Source organism: Leptonotus elevatus, chromosome 1, assembly GCF_054856555.1.
Source record: "Leptonotus elevatus isolate MCC_2025b chromosome 1, RoL_Lele_1.0, whole genome shotgun sequence".
In the NCBI taxonomy this organism is placed as follows: Eukaryota; Metazoa; Chordata; class Actinopteri; order Syngnathiformes; family Syngnathidae; genus Leptonotus; species Leptonotus elevatus.
Window position 1 is genome coordinate 3,487,349 of NC_141239.1, and position 23,703 is coordinate 3,511,051.

General features: G+C 45.0%; 2 protein-coding genes and 1 pseudogene across 8 annotated transcripts in view; 2 read left to right on the top strand and 1 right to left on the bottom strand.

Annotated features, from left to right (window-relative positions):
- The window catches only part of LOC147180371 (uncharacterized), an 86,340-nt gene extending 85,049 nt beyond the window's left edge, over window positions 1-1,291 (top strand). For all 4 annotated transcript variants that reach the window (XR_015095710.1, XR_015095712.1, XR_015095711.1 and 1 more), the window contains one exon: window positions 1,080-1,291. Coding sequence is in view for 1 of the 4 variants with exons in the window: in XM_086081638.1 (XP_085937764.1) it covers window positions 1,080-1,269 (190 nt within the window). In the remaining 3 variants the exon portion in view is untranslated. The remainder of the gene's footprint in view (window positions 1-1,079) is intronic.
- A 4,921-nt stretch (window positions 1,292-6,212) lies between these two features.
- Window positions 6,213-8,465, top strand: LOC147180372 (frizzled-8 pseudogene; annotated as a pseudogene).
- Window positions 8,466-10,007: 1,542 nt separating this feature from the next.
- Window positions 10,008-23,703, bottom strand: part of LOC147180373 (ATP-dependent 6-phosphofructokinase, platelet type-like) — a 40,602-nt gene continuing 26,906 nt past the window's right edge. The window contains exons 16-23 of one of the 4 annotated variants that reach the window (XM_086071773.1): window positions 22,713-22,865; window positions 18,052-18,204; window positions 17,630-17,794; window positions 14,073-14,134; window positions 13,881-13,992; window positions 12,635-12,734; window positions 12,452-12,557; window positions 10,008-10,439 (exon numbers count right to left, since the gene is read on the bottom strand). In XM_086071773.1, the coding sequence (XP_085927899.1) occupies window positions 10,283-10,439; window positions 12,452-12,557; window positions 12,635-12,734; window positions 13,881-13,992; window positions 14,073-14,134; window positions 17,630-17,794; window positions 18,052-18,204; window positions 22,713-22,865 (1,008 nt within the window). In that variant the 3' untranslated portion in view covers window positions 10,008-10,282. Of the gene's footprint in view, window positions 10,440-12,451; window positions 12,558-12,634; window positions 12,735-13,880; window positions 13,993-14,072; window positions 14,135-17,629; window positions 17,795-18,051; window positions 18,205-22,712; window positions 22,866-23,703 lie in introns of those variants that run through there. The other 3 variants (XM_086071756.1, XM_086071747.1, XM_086071764.1) reach the window with 3 other exon arrangements.

The following is a 23,703-nucleotide window of genomic DNA, read 5'->3' on the forward strand; positions in this document are numbered from 1 at the left end:
GGCCCGGATTTCTAAATGAAGCATCAGACTCTGAACTGGGCTTGAATTGTCCCAGTCAACGACCGAGAATTCCGAGAAGAACACATGCAGAAACACTAAGAAAACCTCAGAGCTCACGAAGACACAGCAAGCAGTCTTTCTCCGCGTTCACACTTTCCACCTCGTCAACCTCTCGCCTTCCCTCTGAGGCGCAAGCAGCTCGTAAAAAAAAATAATAATAATAATCAGACCCAGCAGCAGTCTTGACTCGCTGCCAATGCGTCGTCAAGGCGGGGCAAATGAATCCTGGCGTCTTTGCGCCGCCGTTAGTAAACGCCTCGAGTGTGTGTAGCGCGAAGATCACGTCATCGCCGCCTGGAGAAAGATTTTAATTAGAACTCAGGTCCGCACGCTCTCGGGCCGAGACGGCCTTAATGACGCCGGGAGAACAAGTGCTAATTTACAAGGGTTCGACTTGACGCCCCCAATGCAGCACCAGCACCACCAAGTCCGCACACGCTAAGTGAGCCTGGTTTATCTATCCTTAAAATAATGGTCAATTCGACCCAGTTGTGGTCCTAAACTCAGACCTGGTCTTGCTTTCTGTCTTAGTCCCTGTCTTGTCTTAGGTCTCTTCCACTATACGGATCCTTGTCCTGATCTTCTATGATACTAATCATATAGTTACGAATCAAGACATCCTGACCCCCGTCCTGGCTCTTTGACCTTCCTAAATGCTACTCATAAAGTTACTAATTAGATGTCCCCATCCCTGTCCTGGTACCGGCACCAGTCATAGTCTTGGTCCTAATACTGTCCTTTGCTCCTTGTCTTCGTCCAGGTCATTTTCTCCGGTCTTGGTCCCTGTCCTAGCAATCTGGTCATCTAAGTTATTAGTCATACAGATCAAAAGGTCCTGGTCATGGTACGAGTCATGGTTATGGATTTGGTCCTTGATCTGGTCATGGGCTCTATTTTAGCTATCTCTCAAATATTAGTCGGATTGTGAGTGGTCAAGAAGTCCCGTCCCCGCTCCTGGTCACTGTCTTTTTACCTGTCTATGTTCTACTTACCTGACCTGGTCCTTGATCTCGTTGCAGTTGTAGATGTGGTCTCTGCCGCGGCTGTCAGACCCTCTCGCGTACGAGTCAGGTAAGGGGTTGTGGTCCTGCTCTTTCATTTCAATATTTTGACCAAGCATTTAAAGTTTTAGCTGCTTATGTTGTCTTGTTTAAAAATCAGGAAATACAAAAAGACAAAAGAGCTTCAATCCATCTCTTGTACTTGTGAATATTGTGTTCATTTTTACAGAGAAAAAAAAGTTACAATTCTCTAAATCCAACCTTTTCCCCTCACATTTCTTTTATATTTTCCAATTTGTCAGACATTTTTTGTAACGCTTGCTCAACTTCAGTGTGCGTGAGACTGTTTGCTTTGGTTAATGAGCGGAAGGAAGGTGAACCAATACACGTTTGTTGTGTGTCTTGTGTGTTTCTTGTGTGTGTGTCTTGTGTGTGTCTTGTGTGTGTCTTGTGTGTGTGTCTTGTGTGTGTCTTGTGTGTGTGTCTTGGGCCACACATCGCACCTCTGCTGATTGCGAGTCCCTCCTTGAGTAAACACACGCATGCACGGCTCAGTGAGGAGGAATTCAACCTTCCAACCTGCCGAAAGGAGGAAGGAAGGAAGGACGGAAGGACGGACGCCGGGGAGGGACGGCGGCGTCGTCCATCCATCACAGACCGCAGTCGCACCAAATACTTGAGGAAAGTCTAACCAGCTAAACCAAAAGAAGAAGGACACCGTCGGAAGACGAGAGAGCGGGAGCCGTCTTTCCTGTGCCGGCTCGCTTTTTAATCAGAGGCGTATACATTCTGGACAGGACTGGACTGGACTGGTCGCCAGCCACATATAGACAAGCCACCATTCACGAGACACCCAAAGTCGCGACGATAAGAAGAAGTGAAGCTAGCGGACGAGAAACTTGAAAACTCCACACACAAAAGGCCGCAGCCCGGCGGTTTTCGTCTTGACCAACAAGACCGAGATTTATGACTTTATTTACAACTATTATTATTATTGTTTCCTATAACACACACGCACTTCCCCGCCCGCCCCCTTTCCATGTAAACGTTGTCAGTCCTGGGAGAATCCCGTGTGGGGGGGTTTGGTGGGTTTGTCGTAAGGGTCCATCCAGGAATGAATGTGGAAATGGACGTAAAAGCGGATGCATTAATTCTACTTCCAGACAAAGTATGGTAGTATGTTGGGAGGCCAACGTGCAACCCGAACCCCACAAGGGGTCAAGGGGGAGGGGGTGTACAGTTGCTGTCCGGGCCCTGCCTACAGTCCTCTTTAATCAAAACAACTTCAAGTACTGCTCTGAAACGTAACCACCAAGGACTGCTTCTTTGGAATTTCACTTGGAACTGGAACAGCACACAGAAGTCCTTGCTTGGATACAGAAATCTGATATTGTTACTGGTCTGGTCCCAAGTCTTGATCTCGGTTTTGGTACTGGTCCTTATTCATCCCACTCCTGGCCAAACCATCTCTACTCAGATAGTCACTGGCCTAGAAGTCCTACAGGTCCTGGTATCTATACTGATCCGGGTGAATGTACTGGTTCTTATTTTTGGCCTTACTCTTTCTCCCTTGCCTAGTTCTGGTACTGGTCCTGGTGATCTGATCCTCTGAAATAATTTTCATACATAATGACTGCTATAGAGTATTGGTCCTCAACCAAGTGCTGGCTAGTTGATCCTCTAAAATACTCACAGTTACTGGTTTAGAGATCTTGGTCCATATCCTGGTATGGTTCTCAGTCACAGTATTGAACCTCATTCTAATCCTAGTCCATCCATCTCTTAAACACTTAAATTTTCCTGGTCCTGGTTTTGCTGTTGGTTTTAGTCCCTAATAGGTCCTAGTCCTGGTCTCATTCTAACCAACCCCTGAAGAGAAAAAGCACAAGTTATTTACATGCCCTTGAAATAATTTCACAAAATTAACCTTCACTTCAACTACATTAACATAAATTAATGTTAGCGCTAAAGGCATTTAGCTGAATGGTGTTTAAAAAAACACAAACGACGTCAGAAATGCTACCAAGCTGTGACGGCGTCCACAAGCTAGCGGCTAATTAGCATTAGTATTACCCCTCAGAACAGAGACATTCTAATAGTAAAAATAGTCGCACTAGTACAAGTGTGGGAAATGAATGATGAACTTTAGCACGGTGGGTTAGCGCGATGCCACATGTCCTGCTTCCATCAAGATGAAGCTGATAAAAAGTCATCACGAGCGCTTTCTCGGTCGTGAAGGAATACACGTCCTTTGTTTTCCTGCACAGTCAAGTCATGCTTAGCGCGTTGGGAATAACTTTTGCGCTTTTTGTGTTGTTCGCAGGATTGTACAAGAGAGACACCAAAGTTCGGAGGGTGGACGTGGTTTGATTTTGTTTTAGGAAAAACAGCGCTCTATAATTTTGCACTTTATCAAATCTGCTATCTTTATCTTCTGCTACAGCTTAAAGCAACTACTGATGCTAACAGTTAGCATGTCAATGGTATTTTCCATAATGTTAGCATTAAGTTAGTGAGGGCTAAAATGGTTGAGAGAGTGGCTAAATATTAGGGGTGCGCCAAAAAATCGATTCTCATATGAATCGCGATTCTCATTTAGTAAGATTCAGAATCGATTTTAAATGTCCCAAAATCGATTTTATTTAAACTATTTCATAGTGTCTTGCTTTTGTCTGTGTGTGCCTTTATTTGGAGCACTGTTCATGTTGTACCCGGTTTAGCCACTGAGGGGCAGTGTGGTTCCACGCAGTCTGATACACTTTTAAGTTGTAGCCACTTTACAGAGTAGAAGGAAAAAGTCACGATCAAGTTATTCCAATAAAAGTTTTTTTCCCAGCATGGAGCCATTCTTTTGAGTGATAAAAGTGCCACGAGTAGCGCGCTAATTAGCATTAGCGAGTCAGACTGGAATCATTGTCAATCAAATCATTTTGAATCAAAAATCGTTCCTAATCGAAAATGTATTCTGAATCGAATCGCAGGCCCAAAAATCGGAATCGAATCGATTCGTGAGACATTCAAAGATTCTTACCCCTATTAAATATAGCAACCAAATGCCTACGTTGCCAACATTACTGCTTTGATAAAGTAGCATCTCTGTTGGCAGCCATGTTGTTAGTGTAAGCAGTGCACGTCAGCGGAGATGCAAAAAAAAAAAAATCGGACCAGAATGAAAATTTAGAAACCTCTAAGAGTGAGAAAGGCCCTTTGGCAAAAACACAGCTAGCGGGCGGGCTAACGAGGCTAATTGGCGTTACGATGCGTTTGAGCCCGTCTGACAAAACAACCTCGGCGCCATTTGAAGCCCACCAATCCAATCACAAGTGTGAATGACTTTAATTAGCGCTTATCTGCCCAGCAAGCACTAGTTTGTTTTCTTATGGGTGGGGTTGGGAAACTCTTTAACACACGCACACGCACGCACGCACGCACGCACGCACACACGGGTGGGCCATGTCGCAGTAATCATCCGCCCAGCATGCGACCAATCAAACAATTTGCAGCCAAGTTAAGACAAACAGCAAGCAAGACCACCCCCTGCGGTGGGCTAACAAGACCGTATTAACCTCACACACGCGAGCATACACAAAACACGCGCTGGACGTCTGAAATCGTGCGGCTTCAAACTTTTGTAAAGACAAAAAAACAAACAAAACTGTAAAAAAACGTGTCTTTTAAAGCAGCGCTGCTAATAAAAATGTGATTCCGATAAAAGAGCCATCAAGACCAATGACAGCGATGACGGTGGTTTTTCCGACATTCTGTGGGAAGCAACACCTCATATGACCGATTATAATGCCACTTGCATCTAAGACACTTTATTAGGTACACTAGCTAATATTGTTGGTGCCGAACTTTTTGCATTTTGACAAATATCGGCATCGGCCTTTTTACGACTCTGAAGGCCGATCAAGCTGGTATCCCACGAAGCGGCGAATGCTTGCGAACGTGGCGACATTTTCCATTTTTATCAGTATTTGTAAGACGTTCACAGACAGATTTTTTTTGTTGCAACGACATTTTGAACATATTTCGACATTCTTTTTACTGTCTGACGAAAAGCACAAATGAGATAAAGACAACTTTTCATTTATGGGTTTATTTAAATTTCCACTAAAAAAAAAAAATATTAATGCTGACACTGGGAACTCCCTGAACTTTTTGTTTTTTAAATTAAAATTAAGAAATTATGTTAAAATTTTGGAAAACTTTAGGGAACTATTTACTTGCTTAGTTTTAAATGATGACCCTGGAAGCTCTCTACAATTTTTGTTAGAATGTTTCAATAAAGCTGTCAATTCTTTATATGTTTAAAATTAAAATGACAAGTAAATTTTCGTTTAAATTGAGCCACTAATATTTTCTCTTTGACTGCAAATGAATATCAGCTTGAAATATCAGTTATCGCTCTCCTTGACTACTAATAATCGTATCAGTACCTTGAAAAAGACATATCGGTCTATCACTATTAATAATACAAAAAATATATATGTATTTACTGCGATTACATTTTTTTATTGTAATTAATTGCATGTCTTCAATAGCTAGCTCACGATTAACCACAAATTTTATATCTGTTCTAACCATACAATAAAATGTAATAATAATTCATACAATTGAGTTAAAATTCAAAGGATGTCCTTTTTCTGTGAAAAAAAAGAGTTGTTGAGGTCAGTTTTCTGCCACGAGATGGTTGGTGACAGCTCAGTGCATTTTTTCTTTTCATATTAAGAGCTACCTAATCTTTAACATGAAGTAACTTGGGAAATTCTGCCCATTTTTTAAATTGTAAAATACAACTTAACCCGTCTCCACAAATATCTGCATTATTACATTTATTCATGCTAAATTTTGATGTGGACCTGTCTGCTGCGTTGCGTTTCCCCAGTACATATATAAATATATATATTAGTTATTTTAATTAATTATTATAAAATGTGTATAAATATTACACATGCACATACATTTTTAAATAATTATTGGAACAACTTTTCCTCATTTGTTTTACAGCGCTAAGTGTAGGAGAGACAAACAAACACACACGCCAGCCAAAAGTTCAATTCTCACGCTTGCTTATTTTCTATTCGATTGCTTGTTGTCCGCGAAGGCATCATTTCTTCATTTTCAGCGCGTTGCTTTGCTGACTATTGTCCTGTTGAACTCATTAAGATACTGTTGACTCTGCTAATGACATTCCTCCCTAATGGGCCGATTGTATTCGGTGTGTGTGTGTATTGGACCGCCAAAGCTCTTTCAGTTTGATTGACGTGGCCGGGACCCTCCTCGCGGGAGGCGTGGCCTGCCCCCCCCTCCCCCTCCCCCCTCGCCTGGCCTATAAGAGGTCGCAGCCCGCCCACTGAGCGCACACACACTCACACTTCACAAAGCGGGTGCGAGCGGGCATGACGGCTCTCTGTTCTTCGGCGGAGTGAGGCGCCTGCGCGTGCGCGCATCCGCGCATCCGCCCGGCCATGTCGCGGAGGCTCCCCCCGGCGCGGTGCGCGCTCTTCCTGTGCCTCTTCACGCTGGCGGTGCACCGCTCGCGCTGCTGGGGCGCCAAGCCGCTGCAGTGCCAGGAGATGTCCGTGCCCATGTGCAAGGGCATCGGCTACAACCGCACGTACATGCCCAACCAGTTCCACCACGACACGCAGGAGGAGGCCGGCCTGGAGGTGCACCAGTTCCTGGCGCTGGTGGAGATCAAGTGCTCGGCGGACCTGCGCTTCTTCCTGTGCAGCATGTACACGCCCATCTGCCTGGAGGACTACAAGAAGCCGCTGCCGCCGTGCCGCAGCGTGTGCGAGCGCGCCAGGGCGGGCTGCGCGCCCCTCATGAGGCAATTCGGCTTCCCCTGGCCCGACCGCATGAGGTGCGAGCTGCTCCCGGAGCTGGGGCGCCAGGACCTGCTGTGCATGGACCCGAGCCAGGAGAGCGGCGGCGCTGGCGCTGGCGGCGGCGGCGTCACCAGCGCCGCGCCGCCCACCCAGCGGCCGCTCAAGCCCTGGAAGAAGGCGGGCTACAAGCACCACAAGCCGCCGCTGCCGGCGCCCAAGTGTCCGCCCTCCGCCGGGGACTGCGCCGGCGCCGCCGCCGCGTGCCACAGCCCCTTCTTCAGCGCGGAGGAGCGCGCCTTCACCGCTTTCTGGATCGGCCTGTGGGCGGCGCTGTGCTTCGCCTCCACGCTGACCACCGTGGCGACCTTCCTGGTGGACCGGGAGCGCTTCAAGTACCCCGAGCGGCCCATCATCTTCCTGGCCGCCTGCTACCTGTGCGTGTCGGCCGGCTACCTGCTGCGTCTGGCGGCGGGCCACGAGAGGGTGGCGTGCACGCGCCGGCACGGCGCCGAGCACGCGCAGCTGCACGCCGGAGCCGGCCCGGCGCTCTGTACGCTGGTCTTCCTCCTGGTCTACTTCTTCGGCATGGCGGCGTCCATCTGGTGGGTCATCCTGTCGCTGGCCTGGTTCCTGGCCGCCGCGCTCAAGTGGGGCAACGAGGCCATCGCCGGCTACGCGTCCTACTTCCACCTGGCCGCTTGGCTCCTGCCCAGCGCCAAGACCATCGCCGCGCTGGCGCTGGGCTCCGTGGACGGCGACCCGGTGGCGGGCATCTGCTACGTGGGCAACCAGAACCTGGACAACCTGCGCGGCTTCGTGCTGGCCCCGCTGGTGGTCTACCTGCTGGTGGGCTCCATGTTCCTGCTGGCCGGCTTCGTGTCGCTCTTCCGCATCCGCCGCGTCGTCCGCCGCCAGGGCAAGGCGGACAAGCTGGAGCGGCTCATGGTTCGCATCGGGGTCTTCACGGTGCTCTACACGGTGCCGGCCGCCGTCATCGCGGCCTGCTACTTCTACGAGCAGCACAACCGGCGAGCGTGGGAAGCGGGCTACCGATGCGGGTGCAGCCCCCCCTCCGCCCTGGCCCCCGCCGAGGCGGATCGCCCCCCGCGGCCGGACTACGCCGTGTTCATGCTCAAGTACTTCATGGGGCTGCTGGGTGGCATCACGTCGGGCGTGTGGCTGTGGTCCGGGAAGACCCTGGACTCGTGGAGGACGTGGTGCACGCGATGCTGCTGGAGGAGCAAGACGTCCTCGGCGGGAGGAGGGTCCATGTACAGTGACGTCAGCACCGGACTCACCTGGAGGTCCGGCACCGGGAGCTCCGTGTCCTTTCCCAAGCAGGTGCCTCTGTCCCGGGTGTGAGCTGCACGCAGGGACGCCCATTCGCCGCGGGAGGACCTGAATTGGAACTTGTTGTCTTCCCGATGACGTCATCGGGGTTACTCGGGTCCACGTTGCCTTAACGGACTCATTACGGGTTTGCGTCGCGCTTAAATGAGGGTATTTATCTAATTATCATGTACAGATCGTGTAATTATGTATAATTGCCACTTTGATAGAAGAGTCTATTTTGAATAAATAAAAACATTTGAATCGAATTCTTATCCACCGACTGTTGCTCATTTTCATCAACTCGAGAGTGGGTGGCCATTTTATTAGGTACACTGTCGCAAGTTGTGATTGACACTGTTACAACATTGAGCTTGTTATTGTAATTATAAAACAATAAGATCATGTTTTTAAATATAAAATATTTGCCACCATTTGGCTTTAGCCCCTGATGCTAGCTAGGTAGCTCCCTAAAAGGTAAACAAGCACCATGGGAGCTAGCTAGGAAGTTAGCTAGCTAGCTAGCATCTGGGACTAAAGCCAAGCGGTGGCAGAATTTTTACTTTCTGCACCTGGATTTGCCACCTCTGCTAATGGTATGCCAAATTAACTGGCCAATAAGTGTTTAGTAACTTTACATTTTCTCAAAACTACCGAGAAAACAAAAAGTCCATTTTGAGTAAGTAAAACATTTGTATTGAATTCTTACCACTAAATTATTTCCATTTTAAGCATAAGCCATTTTAAACTTAAGTCTTAAAAGTGGTCCCAAAACAGCATTCAAAACTAGTGCTTACTTTTGATTGACACTGTCAGATAGCAATAATTATAATGGTTAATGTGTCATCATGTTTTAATAATGTGATTGTACAGCAGTTCCTAAATATCTGACAGTGTCAATCAAAAGTTAGTCAGATTTATGTGTATATTGCATCTCGTTGGAGTTATGGAGGACCAAAACTGTTATTTAATTAAAAATAAATAAATCACTAAATAAATAAAGTGAAAATAAAAACGGATATAAAAATATAAATCAAAAGTAAAATACAAAACAATAAATGTATCCCTAAATAAATAAAAGTAAAATAAATTAAAAACGAGATTAAAAAATATATATATATAAATGCAGAAATTAATACAAAAATAAATATAGAGAGCTCTGCTCTCACATTTATTCATATATATATATATATATATATATATATATATATATATATATATATATATATATATATATATATATATATATATAATTTGTTGTTTTTATTTCCATTTATATTTATTGTATTTAATTTTTGAATTATATTTTTTTATATCCGTTTTATTCTCACTTTTATTCATTTATTTATTTTTAATTTTGGCAGTTTTGGTCTTCCATAGTTAATTTAGTAACTTGACATTTCAAGCGTGGTTCTTGAAATATTGTTCTTTTCAGTTATATGTCAAATTCTACTCAAAAAGTCTCAATATTTACACGAAGTCACTGCTCTGTGTTATTTACATTGTTTAGTAAGAGTGAAAAAAAAATCACCTCAACTAAAATGCACATGTTACAGCTGAAAAGTTATATTGTGCTACCATCTAGTGGTCAAAAAGGGAACAACATATATTGGCGCGTAAGCGCACTTTGCGACGGCGCCCCCTAGTGTATTTAACAATAACTACAGTATCATGAAATGCCGATTAGACTCCAGTTGTCACCATGAGGGCAAACGTTTCAGCAAATTCTCATTGGTGGCGTTTTGTTTAAGGCGAAATAGTGACGAAAAAAAGGCAAAAACAACACAATCAAAACTTTAATAATGCGTACACACAAACACGCAACGGACACACAACACCCATGGCACAGCAGTTTACACACATTTGTGACAACGTTAGCGACAACAAAGACAAAACAACGAGGTGATAAAGCTACATTGGCAGTGCTCCATACAGTACGTCATTCGGAGTGCATATTTCAATGATATATTCCAATTTGCAATAAGTTAGAGTAACAGTGTGTGACATTCAATTTTTCTGTGTGTGTGTGTGTTAAATGCGCCCAAAGTAGCGGGACGTTCAGATGGCGGCCGAGGCGTCGCCCTCTCTGGCCCGGAAGCGGCCCACGTGCTCCAGCTGACCCGAGTCGGACACGTCGTAGCTCGTCTTGTACTTGGCCAGGATCTTCATCAGGGGGCGGAGCTTCAGCCACCACTGCTCCTTGGGGATCCTGTGTCTGAGACAGGAAGTGGCTGGATTCATTTCCTGTGTGATGACTCGGGCGCCATGCAAATGTAAGAAAGCATAACTACCAAATTTCATGTTGACATTAAAACAGGCTTTGGGGGAAGAATAAAAATTAAATAAAAGAAAAAGGGTTAATCACTTGGACAAGTTCATCTTTTAAATAGAAAAGATGCTTAAAATGGCCGCTTTGAACCAAAATAGCAGACTTCTTGTTTCTCTTCCAACATGGCTTCTTGAGACTTTTTTGTAGGTTTACCCATGTTTTAAATTCTATGTTGAGAAGTCAAACGAAGTGACTTTGGGGCAGAATTTTCCGAAATAGTTAATGTAGGAAGAACCTCTTGAAAAATGCCTAAAATGTTTCCCTTGGAAACAGAAGGGCAGACTTACTGTGTCTTCTCTAGCAGGGCTTCTTAAAACTTTTTTTGTGGGTCTACTCATGACAGACTTGACTACCAAATTTCATGTTACTCAGTCAAACTGGCTTCGGGGGCCGAATTTTCAAATTTGAAGGAAATCTGGAAATGTCCAAAATGACCATAAAATTCAAATTTTAAACCAAAATGGCGGCCTTCCTGTCTCATGTCCATCATGGCTTCTTGAGGATTTTTTGTAGGTCTAGTCAAGCCACACTAGTCTATCAAATTTCATCTTTCTAGATGGAAGTGGTTCCAGGGGCTGAATTTTCAAATAATTTCCAGGAAATCTGGAAATGTCCAAAATGACCATAAAATTCAAATTTTAAACCAAAATGGCGGCCTTCCTGTCTCATGTCCATCATGGCTTCTTGAGGATTTTTTGTAGGTCTAGTCAAGCCACACTAGTCTATCAAATTTCATCTTTCTAGATGGAAGTGGTTCCAGGGGCTGAATTTTCAAATAATTTCCAGGAAATCTGGAAATGTCCAAAATGACCATAAAATTCAAATTTTAAACCAAAATGGCGGCCTTCCTGTCTCATATCCATAATGGCTTCTTGAGGCTTTTTTGTAGGTCTAGTCAAGCCACACTAGTCTATCAAATTTCATCTTTCTAGATGGAATTGGTTCCAGGGGCTGAATTTTCAAATAATTTCAAGGAAATCTGGAAATGTCCAAAATGACCATAAAATTCAAATTTTAAACCAAAATGGCGGCCTTCCTGTCTCATATCCATAATGGCTTCTTGAGGCTTTTTTGTAGGTCTAGTCAAGCCACACTAGTCTATCAAATTTCATCTTTCTAGATGGAATTGGTTCCAGGGGCGGAATTTTCAAATAATTTCAAGGAAATCTGGAAATGTCCAAAATGACCATAAAATTCAAATTTTAAACCAAAATGGCGGCCTTCCTGTCTCATATCCATAATGGCTTCTTGAGGCTTTTTTGTAGGTCTAGTCAAGCCACACTAGTCTATCAAATTTCATCTTTCTAGATGGAATTGGTTCCAGGGGCTGAATTTTCAAATAATTTCAAGGAAATCTGGAAATGTCCAAAATGACCATATCCATCCACTCATATCCATCATGGCGTCTTGAGACTTTTTTTTGTAGGTCTACACAATTTAGCCAGACTAGCCTACCAAATTTCATGTTTCTAAGTCAAAGTGGTTCCAGGGGCTGAATTTTCAAATAATTTCAAGGTCATCTGGAAATGTTCAAAATTACCATAAAATTCCCATTTTGAACCAAAATGGCGGCCTTCCTGTCTCATATCCATCATGGCTTCTTGAGACTTTTTTGTAGATCTACACAGGATAGACTGGCCTACCAAATTTAATTTTACCCAGTCAAACTGGTATCGGGGCGGATGAATTTTCAAATATAATTCATCTGAATTAATTTGAAGAACCCCTGTAGAGAAAAAATGGCCCCTTTGAACCAAAATGGCCGACTTCCCGTGTCTTTGTTTTGTAGGTCAACACACACTAGACCGTCCTATGAAATGTCACCATGCTAAGTCCAACCTTTTTTTCCGAGCCAAAAACTGTTGCTGTGCTAAAGATGCGTCAGTGACGGTCCTTACTCAAAGTCGGTCTCGTGTTTGAGCTGCGCCACCGGCTGGAAGACCATCGCACGCCGTCTCATGCCCAGCAGGCAGGCGGTGTCCTCGGAGTTGGCAAACACTCGGCCTGCGCGTCCAAACATTCAGTGATGACATTCGAAGCGTCAACGTCGATGCTGAGTTGACATTCGGTTCAGGTTTTACCTCCTTTGTAAGACTCCTTCATGGTCTTGGTGATCCACTGGACGGCTTTAGCCGCCACTTTGGTGCCAAAGTTTCTGTCGAAGGGAGACGGAGCGCCACCCTGTGGACATTTAGCGTTTGTGTGTGTGTGTGTGTAGTGGATATGAAGTCTACACACCCTGATTTGAATGCCAGATTTTTGGGTTCAAGTAAACCAGACTAAGATAAATTATTTCAAACTTTTTTCTGCCATTGATGTAGGATTTTGGTCCAAAGGATTTGTTTTGGTCTGTCCGAAACGTTTCTGGGCGGAGTCTCAACGTTTTCCTTTTAGCCAAGCCACGGAGGCAAGCGACTATCAGTGACGTATGCAGATTTCGCTGTGCAAATGCCCGCTCCTGATTGGTGCACTCTTTCCGCTGACGTGTGAAGAATTTGAGTCCCGTCTTGTCTGCATATGCAAATGTGGCTGTTTTCACGCTCGTTCCTGATTGGCTTCTTCCTTGAGCGTCACTTTTGAATGTTGGGTTTACAAACGGCAACGGGAAAACTTTGGACTGCGCCTTTAAAAATAAGCAAATTATATAATGAGGTTGCACAAATGTGCACACCCCCTTAGAATTGTGTTTGAATGAACGCAGCATATTTATATTCAAGTTAAATGAAGTCAGCAGGCACCTGCCACCATTTCAAGTGCCGCTGATTGACCCCAAATAAAGTTCAGTTGTTCTAGTAGTTTTTTTTTTTTTTTTTACTTTCCATTAACTTAAACTTACTTTACATATATATTATAACTCTTACTTACATTTTTGGGTTTAAGAAAACCAAGCCGAGATAAGTCATTAAAAAAAAGTTTTCTATCCTTAATTTGACCTATGACCTTAACAATTAAATTATATATTTTTTCTTCTAGACGTTAAGTAAAAATCTATTTAAATAATGAGGTTGCACAAGTGTGCACACCCCCTTAGAATTGTGTTCAGAATTAACCCATCATATTTATATTCAAGTTAAATGTAAGGACCTGCTATCATTTAAAGTGCCTCTGATTAACCCCAAATAAAGTTCAGTTGTTCTAGTAGGCTTTTTTTTCTCTTTTTTTACTTTCCTCATTAATAAAGATTTTGGTTTCAATTGCTATGGACAGGTGACATTGATAGTAGAAATTAAAAAAAAAATCTTACTTTAATATTTTTTTAAATCACCAAAACCTGGCGTTTGTCCACGGGTGTGTAGACTTTCTCTATCCACTGCAAATGTCCTGTACCTGCTGCATGTGTCCCAGGATGTTCTTCCTGCAGTCAAACACGCCATGACCCTCCTCAGAGTAAAGCTGGTAGATGAAGTCAGTGGTGAAGTTCTCATTGCAGTTCTCGTTCCTACACACACACACACACACAAATAATTTTAAGCCGCAGCCCAACAAAGAAGACACGCCCCCTTTTCTTGCGTCCCTCACCTGAGCACCAGACCTCTCTGGATGGTGGTCTTCATCTTCTCCGTCAGATGTTCCACATTGCCCTAAAAGGAACAACAACCGAAAGATGCAAAGTCACACTTCAATTATTTATTTATTTATTTATTTATGTATGTAGCCCCCAAAGTCAGTTTGACTTAGTTGTACAAAATAAATATTCCGTTCTGTTCTGTCTTCAATTCCGCTTATCTGGGGTCGGGTCGCGGGGACAGCAGATTTAGCAGGGAAGCCCAGACTTTCCTCTCCCCAGCAAGTTCAGCCAGCTCCTCCGACGGGATCCCAAGGCGTTCCCAGGCCAGCCGAGAGACGTACTCTCTCCAGCGTGTCCTGGGTCGTCCCTGGGGCCTCCCGCCGGGAGGACATGCCCGGAACACCTCCCCAGGGAGGCGTCAAGGAGGCATCCGAACCAGATGCCCGAGCCACCTCAACTGGTTCCTCTCAACGTGGAGGAGTAGCGGCTCGACGCTGAGTCCCTCCCGGATGACCGAGCTTCTCACCCTATCTCTAAGGGAGAGCCCGGACAACCTGCGGAGGAAACTCATTTCGGCCGCTTGTATCCGGGATCTTGTTCTTTGGGTCACGACCCACAGCTCGTGACCATAGGTGAGGGCAGGAATGTAGATCGACCGGTAAATCGAGAGCTTTGCCTTTCGGCTCAGCTCCTTCTTCACCACAACGGACCGATACAGCGTCCGCATCACTGCAGACGCTGCACCGAGCCGCCTGTCGATCTCCCGCTCTAACCTACCCTCACTCGTGAACAAGACCCCAAGATACTTGAACTCCTCCACTTGGGGCAGGATCTCATCCCCGACCCGGAGAGGGCACTCCACCCTTTTCCGACTGAGGACCATGGTCTCGGATTTGGAGTTGCTGATCCTCATCCCAACCGCTTCACACTCGGCTGCGAACCGCTCCAGTGAGAGTTGAAGATCACGGCTTGAAGAAGCCAACAGCACCACATCATCTGCAAAAAGCAGAGATGCAATGTTGAGGCCACCAAACCGGACCCCCTCAACACTCCGGCTGCGCCTAGAAATTCTGTCCATAAAAGTTATGAACAGAATCGGTGATAAAGGGCAACCTTGGCGGAGTCCAACCCTCACAGGAAACAAATTCGACCAAACTCTGACATCGGTCGTACAGGGACCGAATAGCCCTTATCAGGGGGCCCGGTACCCCATACTCCCGAAGCACCCCCCACAGTACTCCCCGAGGGACACGGTCAAACGCCTTCTCCAACTCCACAAAGCTCATGCGGACTGGTTGGGCGAACTCCCACGCTCGAGGACCCTGCTGAGGGTGTATAGCTGGTCCACTGTTCCACGGCCGGCACGAAAACCACACTGCTCCTCCTGAATCCGAGATTTGACTTCCCGACGGACCCTCCTCTCCAGCGCCCCTGAATAGACCTTACCTGGGAGGCTGAGGAGTGTGATCCCTCAAAAGTTGGAACACACCCTCCGGTCCCCCTTCTTAAAAAGGGGAACCACCACCCCGGTCTGCCAATCCAGAGGCACTGTCCCTGATGTCCACACGATGTTATAGAGACGTCAACCACGACAGCCCCACAACATCCAGAGCCTTTAGGAACTCCGGGCGGATCTCATCCACCCCCAAGGCCTTGCCACAGAGAAGCTTTCCAACCACTTCAGTGACTTCGACCCCAGAGATAGGGGAGCCCACCTCAGAGTCCCCAGACCCTGCTTCCTCAAAGGAAGGCGTGTCAGTGGAATTGAGGAGGTCTTCGAAGTATTCTCCCCTCCAATTCACGACGTCCTGAGTCGAGGTCAGCAGCACCCCATCTCCACTATACACAGTGTTAATGGCGCACTGCTTTCCTCTCCTGAGACGCCGGATGGTGGACCAGAATTTCCTTGAAGCCGTCCGGAAGTCGTTCTCCATGGCCTCACCGAACTCCTCCCATGTCCGAGTTTTTGCCTCAGTGACCGCCGAAGCCGCATTCCGCTTGGCCAGCCGGTACCTGTCAGCAGCCTCCGGAGTCCCACAGGCCAAAAAGGCCCAATAGGACTCCTTCTTCAGCTTGACGGCATCCCTTACCGCTGGTGTCCACCAGCGGGTTCGACGATTGCCGCCACGACAGGCACCAACCACCTTACGGCCACACCTCCGATCGGCCGCCTCAACAATGGAAGCACGGAACATGGTCCACTCGGACTCAACGTCCCCCGCCTCCCCCGGGACAACGGAGAAGCTCTGCCGGAGATGGGCGTTGAAACTCTTTCTGACAGGGGAGTCTGCCAGACGTTCTCAGCAGTCCCTCAGAATACGTTTGGGCCTGCCTGCCTGGTCGGACCAGCATCTTACCCCGCCATCGGAGCCAACACACCACCAGGTGTTGATCAGTTGACAGCTCCGCCCCTCTCTTAACCCGAGTGTCCAACACATACGGCCGCAAATCCGATGACACGACTACAAAGTCGATCATCGAACTGCGGCCTCGGGTGTCCTGGTGCCAAGTGCACATATGGACACCCTTGTGCTTGAACATGGTGTTCGTTATGGTCAGTCCGTGGCGAGCACAGAAGTCCAATAACAAAACACCGCTCGGGTTTTGCTCGCGGGGGCCGTTCCTCCCAATCACGCCCCTCCAGGTCTCACTGTCATTACCCACGTGAGCGTTGAAGTCCCCCAGCAGAACGAGGGAGTCCCCAGGGGGAGCGCTTTCCAGCACACCCTCCAAGGACTTCAAAAAGGGTGGGTACTCTGAGCTGCTGTTCGGTGCATAAGCACAAACAACAGTCAGGAGTGGGCTACCCTCTCATTCACCGGGGTAAACCCCAATGTACAGGTGCCTAGCCGGGGGGGCAATGTGTATGCCCACACTTGCTCTGCGCCTCTCACCGTGGGCAACTCCAGAGTGGAAGAAGGTCCAGCCCATCTCGAGAGGATTGGTACCAGAACCCAAGCCGTGTGTGGAGGCGAGTCCGACTATATCTAGTCGGAAATTCTCAGCCTCGCACACCAGCTCCATGTCCCCAGAGCTAGCTTCAGTGCCCGGGGGTCGGACCGCCAAGGCCCCCGCCTTTGGCTGCCACCCAACTCACTGCGCACCCGACCCCTTTGGCCCCTTCCACCGGTGGTGAGCCCATTAGAAAGGGGGACCCACGTTGCCTTTTCGGGTTGTGCCCGGCCGGGCCCCATGGGTATAGGCCCGGCCACCACCGCCTTCGAGCCCCACCTCCAGGCCTAGCTCCAGAGGGGGGCCCCGGTGACCCGCATCCGGGCAAGGGAATCGAAGATCCAAAGTTTGTGTTCATCATTGGGGTCATTTGAGCCATGCTTTGTCTGGTCCCTCACCTAGCACCTGTTTGCCATGGGTGGCCCTACCAGGGCCATGAAGCCCCGGACAACATAGCTCCCAGGCTCATTGGGACACGCAAACCCCTCCACCACGATAAGGTGATGACTCACGGAGGGGCAAAATAAATATATCTATTTAAAAAAAAAAATTGATATACAAAATAAATATATCTAATTTGTTTTGGTCACGTCGCCAAAGAACATGCGAGTTCCACCTGCAGGTCTCGGATGTTGAAGGGTTCCTCGTAGATGTAGACGGTGTCGGCGCCCGCCGCCAGCCCGCCCACGGTTGCCAGGTAGCCGCAGTAGCCCCCCATGGTCTCGATGATGAACACTCTCCGCTTGGTGCCGCTGGCCGACTGCTTGATACGGTCACACGTCTGCCAACGATAAAATCGTTCATTAAGAATTGTTTTCAGTGAAAGTTGACTCAAGTGGCGTTCTCATCTCACAAGATAAATTTGTAAGATTTCAAAAGTACAACTTTATTGATGCAAAATTAAAGTGACATCTTTTTTTTACCTGATGGGACCCACGTAAACAGACGAGCACGGTTACCACGGCAACACCACATCAACACAACCAAGAAGAAGATGAAGAAGTCAGAGCAGGCGAAGGTTGCGAGTCGTGACGTTACCTCCACGAGGGCGTTGACGGAGGTGTCGGCGCCGATGCTGAGGTCGGTGCCGGGCACGTTGTTGCTAATGGTGGCGGGCAGCATGCACAGCGGCACGCAAAACTCCTCGTAGCGCTCGCGAGCCTCAAACAGCTGCAGGAGCGACTCCAGGGCCTGACGGATGCCCGTGCGAATTGTTACATTTCGCCAATGTGGGCTACACCTGAGTGTGTGTGTGTGTGTGTGTGTGTGTGTGTGTGTGTGTGTGTGTGTGTGTGTGTGTGTGTGTGTGTGTGTGTGTGTGTGTGTGTGTGTGTGTGTGGTGTGTGTGGGTGTGTGTGTGTGTGTGTGTGTGTGTGTGTGTGTGTGTGTGTGTGTGTGTGTGTGTGTGTGTGTGTGTGTGTGTGTGGGTGTGTGTGTGTGTGTGTGTGTTCTTGTCTTTTTATACTTGTCAAGTGTTTTTTGTCTTTCTATGTTATGGTGGCATATATATGGAAGCCCATGCCTGCATTTTTGCTTGCTTTTTCCTTACAGTGACTTTAAAAGCCAGATGGATTTTTCATTTTATTTATTTTTTCCCCATCAGAATCAAAACGTTGACTTTATGAAAGATTTGAAGGATTTATCCTAAGAATATGTTTAGGTACTGAAGGTATACTTCTGCAAAGCTTTGTCTCAACCCCTTCCAACCATAACGCTGGTGCTCCATACATTTAAGACATGTAACACTTTTTTGTTGTTGTTGCTTTTCAAAATCAAAAAAAAAGAAATGTGATTCTCACATGAGAGAAAACAACAACCTTTCTTTCCACTGGCAAAAAAACGGATTTCTTACAGTAAAAATAATAATAATAATTTAAAAAACATTATTGTTCTTTTTATTGTAAAGTTGCAAACTATTTCCATTAACTATTTACAATCTTCGCATCATTTTAGTTTGCACTTCCAAGTTTTGTTTTCTGTTTTTTTGATGATGATGATGATGATGATGTATTTTTTGTTTGTTTTGTTTTTAAAAGTTGGTAATCAGCCTCCATACATACTGTACGAGTTTGAGTTCTTGTCGTTCCATGTTTGTGTGCGTGTGTGGTTCTTGTCTTTTTATGGTGCATTAGTTCATGTGTGTGTGTTGATTCTTTATCTTTATGTAGAACAATAGTGTGCATGTATGTTCTTGTCTTTCTAGTTTTGTGTGGTGCAATAGTGTGTGTGTGTGTGTGTGTAACTTCTTTCTGCCGATGTTTGTGTGGCACAATCTTGTGCGTGTGTTCATGTCTTTGTAACTCAAAGTGTACATTCTTCTTTTTCTATCTTTGTGTGGCACAATCTTGTGACATTTTGTCTGGAGCTAAATAAGTGTGTGATTGTGTTTGTGTGTCTTTGTGTTTGCATTGGCTCTCTCCACTTGCCGAGTGAGCTGACCTCCCATTGGCCGATTGGGCTGGGAGTATCGGGTCGGGACGGGGTGACGCCATCTGTCTACGCGTCACGGCGTTGACGTGACCTGATAAAACGGCGCTCCCGTTTTAGCCAGAACGCACGGACGCCATTCCTTAAACGTCGCATTCCCACCACACACGCGCGCGCGCACACGCTGAAGAACACACCAACCAACCTCCATCCCGCACACTTGTTCTTTGTCTGCTGTTGACCAAACACACACGAGTGAGTCCAAGGTCACAAGAACGCAAGAGCGCACTTACCTGAAGTTAGCTCCATGCTACTCGTCAACATTTGTGCTCAATTCAACTCAGTGACCTTTTTGGCTCTTTTTCAGCAGACATTACTTTACCTCGGAACTATGGAGGACCAAAACTGCCAAAATTCGAAATAAATAAATTACTAAAAGTGAAAAATAACAACGGATATAAAAAAATAAATATAAATGGAAATAAATATATATATATATATATATATATATATATTAGGGGTGTGCCCAAAAATCGATTCTCATAAGAATCGCAATTCTCATTTAGTACGATTCAGAATCTATTTTAAATGTCCCCAAATTGATTTTATTTAACATTTTTTACACTGCCTTGCCTTTGTCTGTGTGTGCCTTTATTTGGAGCGCTGTTCATGTTGTACCCGATTTGGCCACTTAGGGGCACTGTGGTTCCACGTGGTCTAATACACTGTTAAGTTGTAGCCACATTAGAGAGTAGAAGGAAAAAGTCACAATCAAGTTATTCCAATAAAAGTTGTTTTTTTGCAGCGTGGAGCCGTTCTTTTGAGTGATAAAAGTGTCGCGAGTAGCGCGCTAATTAGCATTAGCGAGTCAGACTGGAGTAGATCATTACAATTCCTTGCACATCTATAGATTAAATCCTTGTCAATCAAATCATTTTGGATCAAAAATCGCTCTCAATAAAAAAATCGATTCTGAATCGAATCGCAGGCCCCCAAAAAAATCGGAATCGAATCGTGAGACATTCAAAGATTCCCACCCTTAATATATATATATATGTATTTAATTTTTAATTATATTTTTTTGTATCCAGTATTATTTATTTATTTAGTCATTTCTTTATTTTTTTAATTTTGGCAGTTTTGGTCCATACTGCCAGGACAAAATGTTATTCAAATGAGGGAGCGGTCCTAAGCGTGTCTTGGATGACTGGATCTGGTCCACTGTCATCTCGACTTGTTGTTGAGCAACTCAAGTTGTGGTGACAGTGGACCAGATAGTCGTCCATTGCTGGAGCTCTCCAATGCAAGCCGGCGAGACTTCCTTCTTCGCCGAGCCGCTCACTCGACCAATGAAAGGCAGTCCCAACCCAAGACACGTTTAGGACCGCCCCCTCATTTGAATAACATTTCGACCTGACAGTATAGACCAAAACTAAATAAATAAATAAATGACAAAATAAATAAATGAATGACTAAAAGTGAAAATAAAAACGAATAAAATAAATAAAAATAAATAAAAATAAAATAAAAAATAAAATAAAAAATAAAATAAAAAATAAAATAAAATAATAATATATATATATTGCTGTTTTTATTTATATTTATTTTCAAAAAATCAAATTCTATTTTTTTATATCAGTTTTTATTTTCCCTTTTAGTCATGTATTTATTTATTTTGTCATTTATTTATTTTAATTTTGGCAATTTTGGTTCTCCATGCGGAACTTCATGTTGTATTCAACTATTGTCTCAACTTTGAGTTGGAAAAACCTGCTCAGGGCTGCAACGCTTCCGCGGAAGAATCTTTCGCTGCGATCGTATCCGATGGTAAAGATTTTGTTGCAGGAAGTTGAATGTGTCGGTTGGCGTCACGTCATCTTTACACGTCAGCGTTTAGGAGCGCTGATGTTGACACTAGAAACACGACAGCAGCTTCGCTCTCTTTGTCGTTCTTAGTATGAACCAGTTTAAAAAATAAGACAAATATGACATGTCGCCTGCCGCGCTTACATTTGAAATTGTTGGAAAGGAGAGCGGAGAAGTCGGGATCATTTCAAATCAAATAAACACGCGTGGTGTGGATGATGGATCGTTCAATTGCAGACGAAAATTGACATACTTTGAATATCAATAATAATTTATAATAATTATAATATATATATAATATATATAATAATAATAATAATTTGCCCTGCGATTGGCTGGCAACCAGTTCAGGGTGTACCCCGCCTACTGCCCGAAGCCAGCTGGGATAGGCTCCAGCAACCCAGCGACCCTTGTGAGGACAAGCGGTACAGAAAATGGATGGATGGATGGATGAATATCAATATTTACAGATAATGTGGGTCAGGATAAATCTATTTTTCAGTGGGCTTTTTCAAAGTTTAGATTTGAACAGTGGGCATGAGTTAATATTCCTCATTTCTGGTGCCATAATTAAGTTCCTTTTGCTGAAAAGCTGGGAAAAAATTACGCAAATATTTCAAAAAGATATTTCCAAAACATTTTCAAGATGTGATTTGAATATTTGTTACGGTGATATTTTTGCTTATGGTTATACCTTCACAATCTAATATTGGCCCATGTCTGGTATCAACTGTTAAAACTCTTTCAAAGTCTTAAATGGGACTTCCTTAAACCGACAGATGCCCACCGAAGATTTGTAGCATTAACGTTGTAAAAAGTGAAGTGCCCTTTTTATTTTTTATGGGAATGTGAGTCTTTGAGAAATGAGGACGCCTCACATCTTGAAAAGTTAGAGAAAAGATGCCGGTATTTATGGAGGACCAAAACTGCCAAAATAAAAAATTAATAAAAAATGAATAAAAGTGAAAATAAAAACGGATCTAAGAATATAATTCAAAACTTACATTAAAAAATAATATAAATTGCAACAAAAACTATATATATATATATATATATATATATATATATATATATATATATATATATATATATATATATTAGGGCTGTCAAAGTTAAAGTGTTAACTAATTAATTAATTCCTCACAAAAAAGTATCGCATTAATCATGTATTAACGCAGATTAGGCATGAAGCCAAAGTCATTTGGAGGTTGAACCGACGACCAATCGGGATCGAGCACCCTCCGCGTCTACCCGGCGACGACCGACAAACCCATGCGGCCTCAACACTTTCCAACCCGTGCAGCGTCTGCTGCGAGCTGTCAGTCGTCACACTCGAGCCAGCTGCCGCGCCGTGCACTACACAGACATGCACATGCACACGCACGTGCACGACCATCCCGACTTACGTCCGTGATGGCGTTGAGCGCCGTATCGGAACCGATGCTGAGGTCCGAGCCCGGTATATTGTTGGACACCGTGGCGGGGACCATCACCATTGGCACGCACAGCTCGTCGTATTTGTCCCGTGCCGCAGAAAGTTCCAGTAATCCCATGTAGGCCTGCAACGGTCACAGCCGGCATCCCGTGGGTCGTTAGGGGTCGAGGGGGGCGGGGCCGTTTATGACTTAAGAATGAAAAACCTCTCATAGTGGCGATTGGTTTCGCATAAACAAGTCTTGAGTGGAATTTGGAGATCGATAGCAAAAATAGCATCACAGAAAGTCCCAGAAAAAGTGAAACACAGTTAGCGGCTATGCTATGCTATCAAAAAGGCTAAAAAATAAACAATAGCATCAGCTAGCTTAGCTTGTGACATGAACGTCATCCACATGAAAGACAAAACCGGCTCACAAGCAAATGAATAAGAGGGGCTGGCGTGTAATGATGGGAGGAGCCAAGGGAAGAGAGCCAATCACAATGCACACACACACAAAAAGCACCCAAAAAAAAGCGAATGTTGGAATTCTGTCGTAAAACCCCATTCCGAGCTTGAAAGCTTAATGTGGCTTCAAACTCGAACTGGAAAAACTCATTTGAAGGTCTAACTTTAATTTGAAACTATGCCCCTTGAAATCCTAAACATGGCTGGAAAGCCTAAGTTCAAACCTTAATTTTGTCTTAAAACCCTAACCCTTAAAAGCCAATTTTAAACCCTAACTCATGCTTAAAACCCTTCTTTGAAACTGCAACTTTCTGAAAACCCTACTTTGAAAACCTAACTTGAAACCCTATGCTTGGCTTAAAACCCTAACCCTGTCCCGAAAACCTCACTTGATTTCCTATCAATATATTTTTTTGTTTGAAACCCGCAGCTTGATTTGGAACTCCAACTTTAAACCCTAACGATGGCTTGAAACTTTGAAACTGTAATAGTCTGGAAACCCTACTTTGAACTTA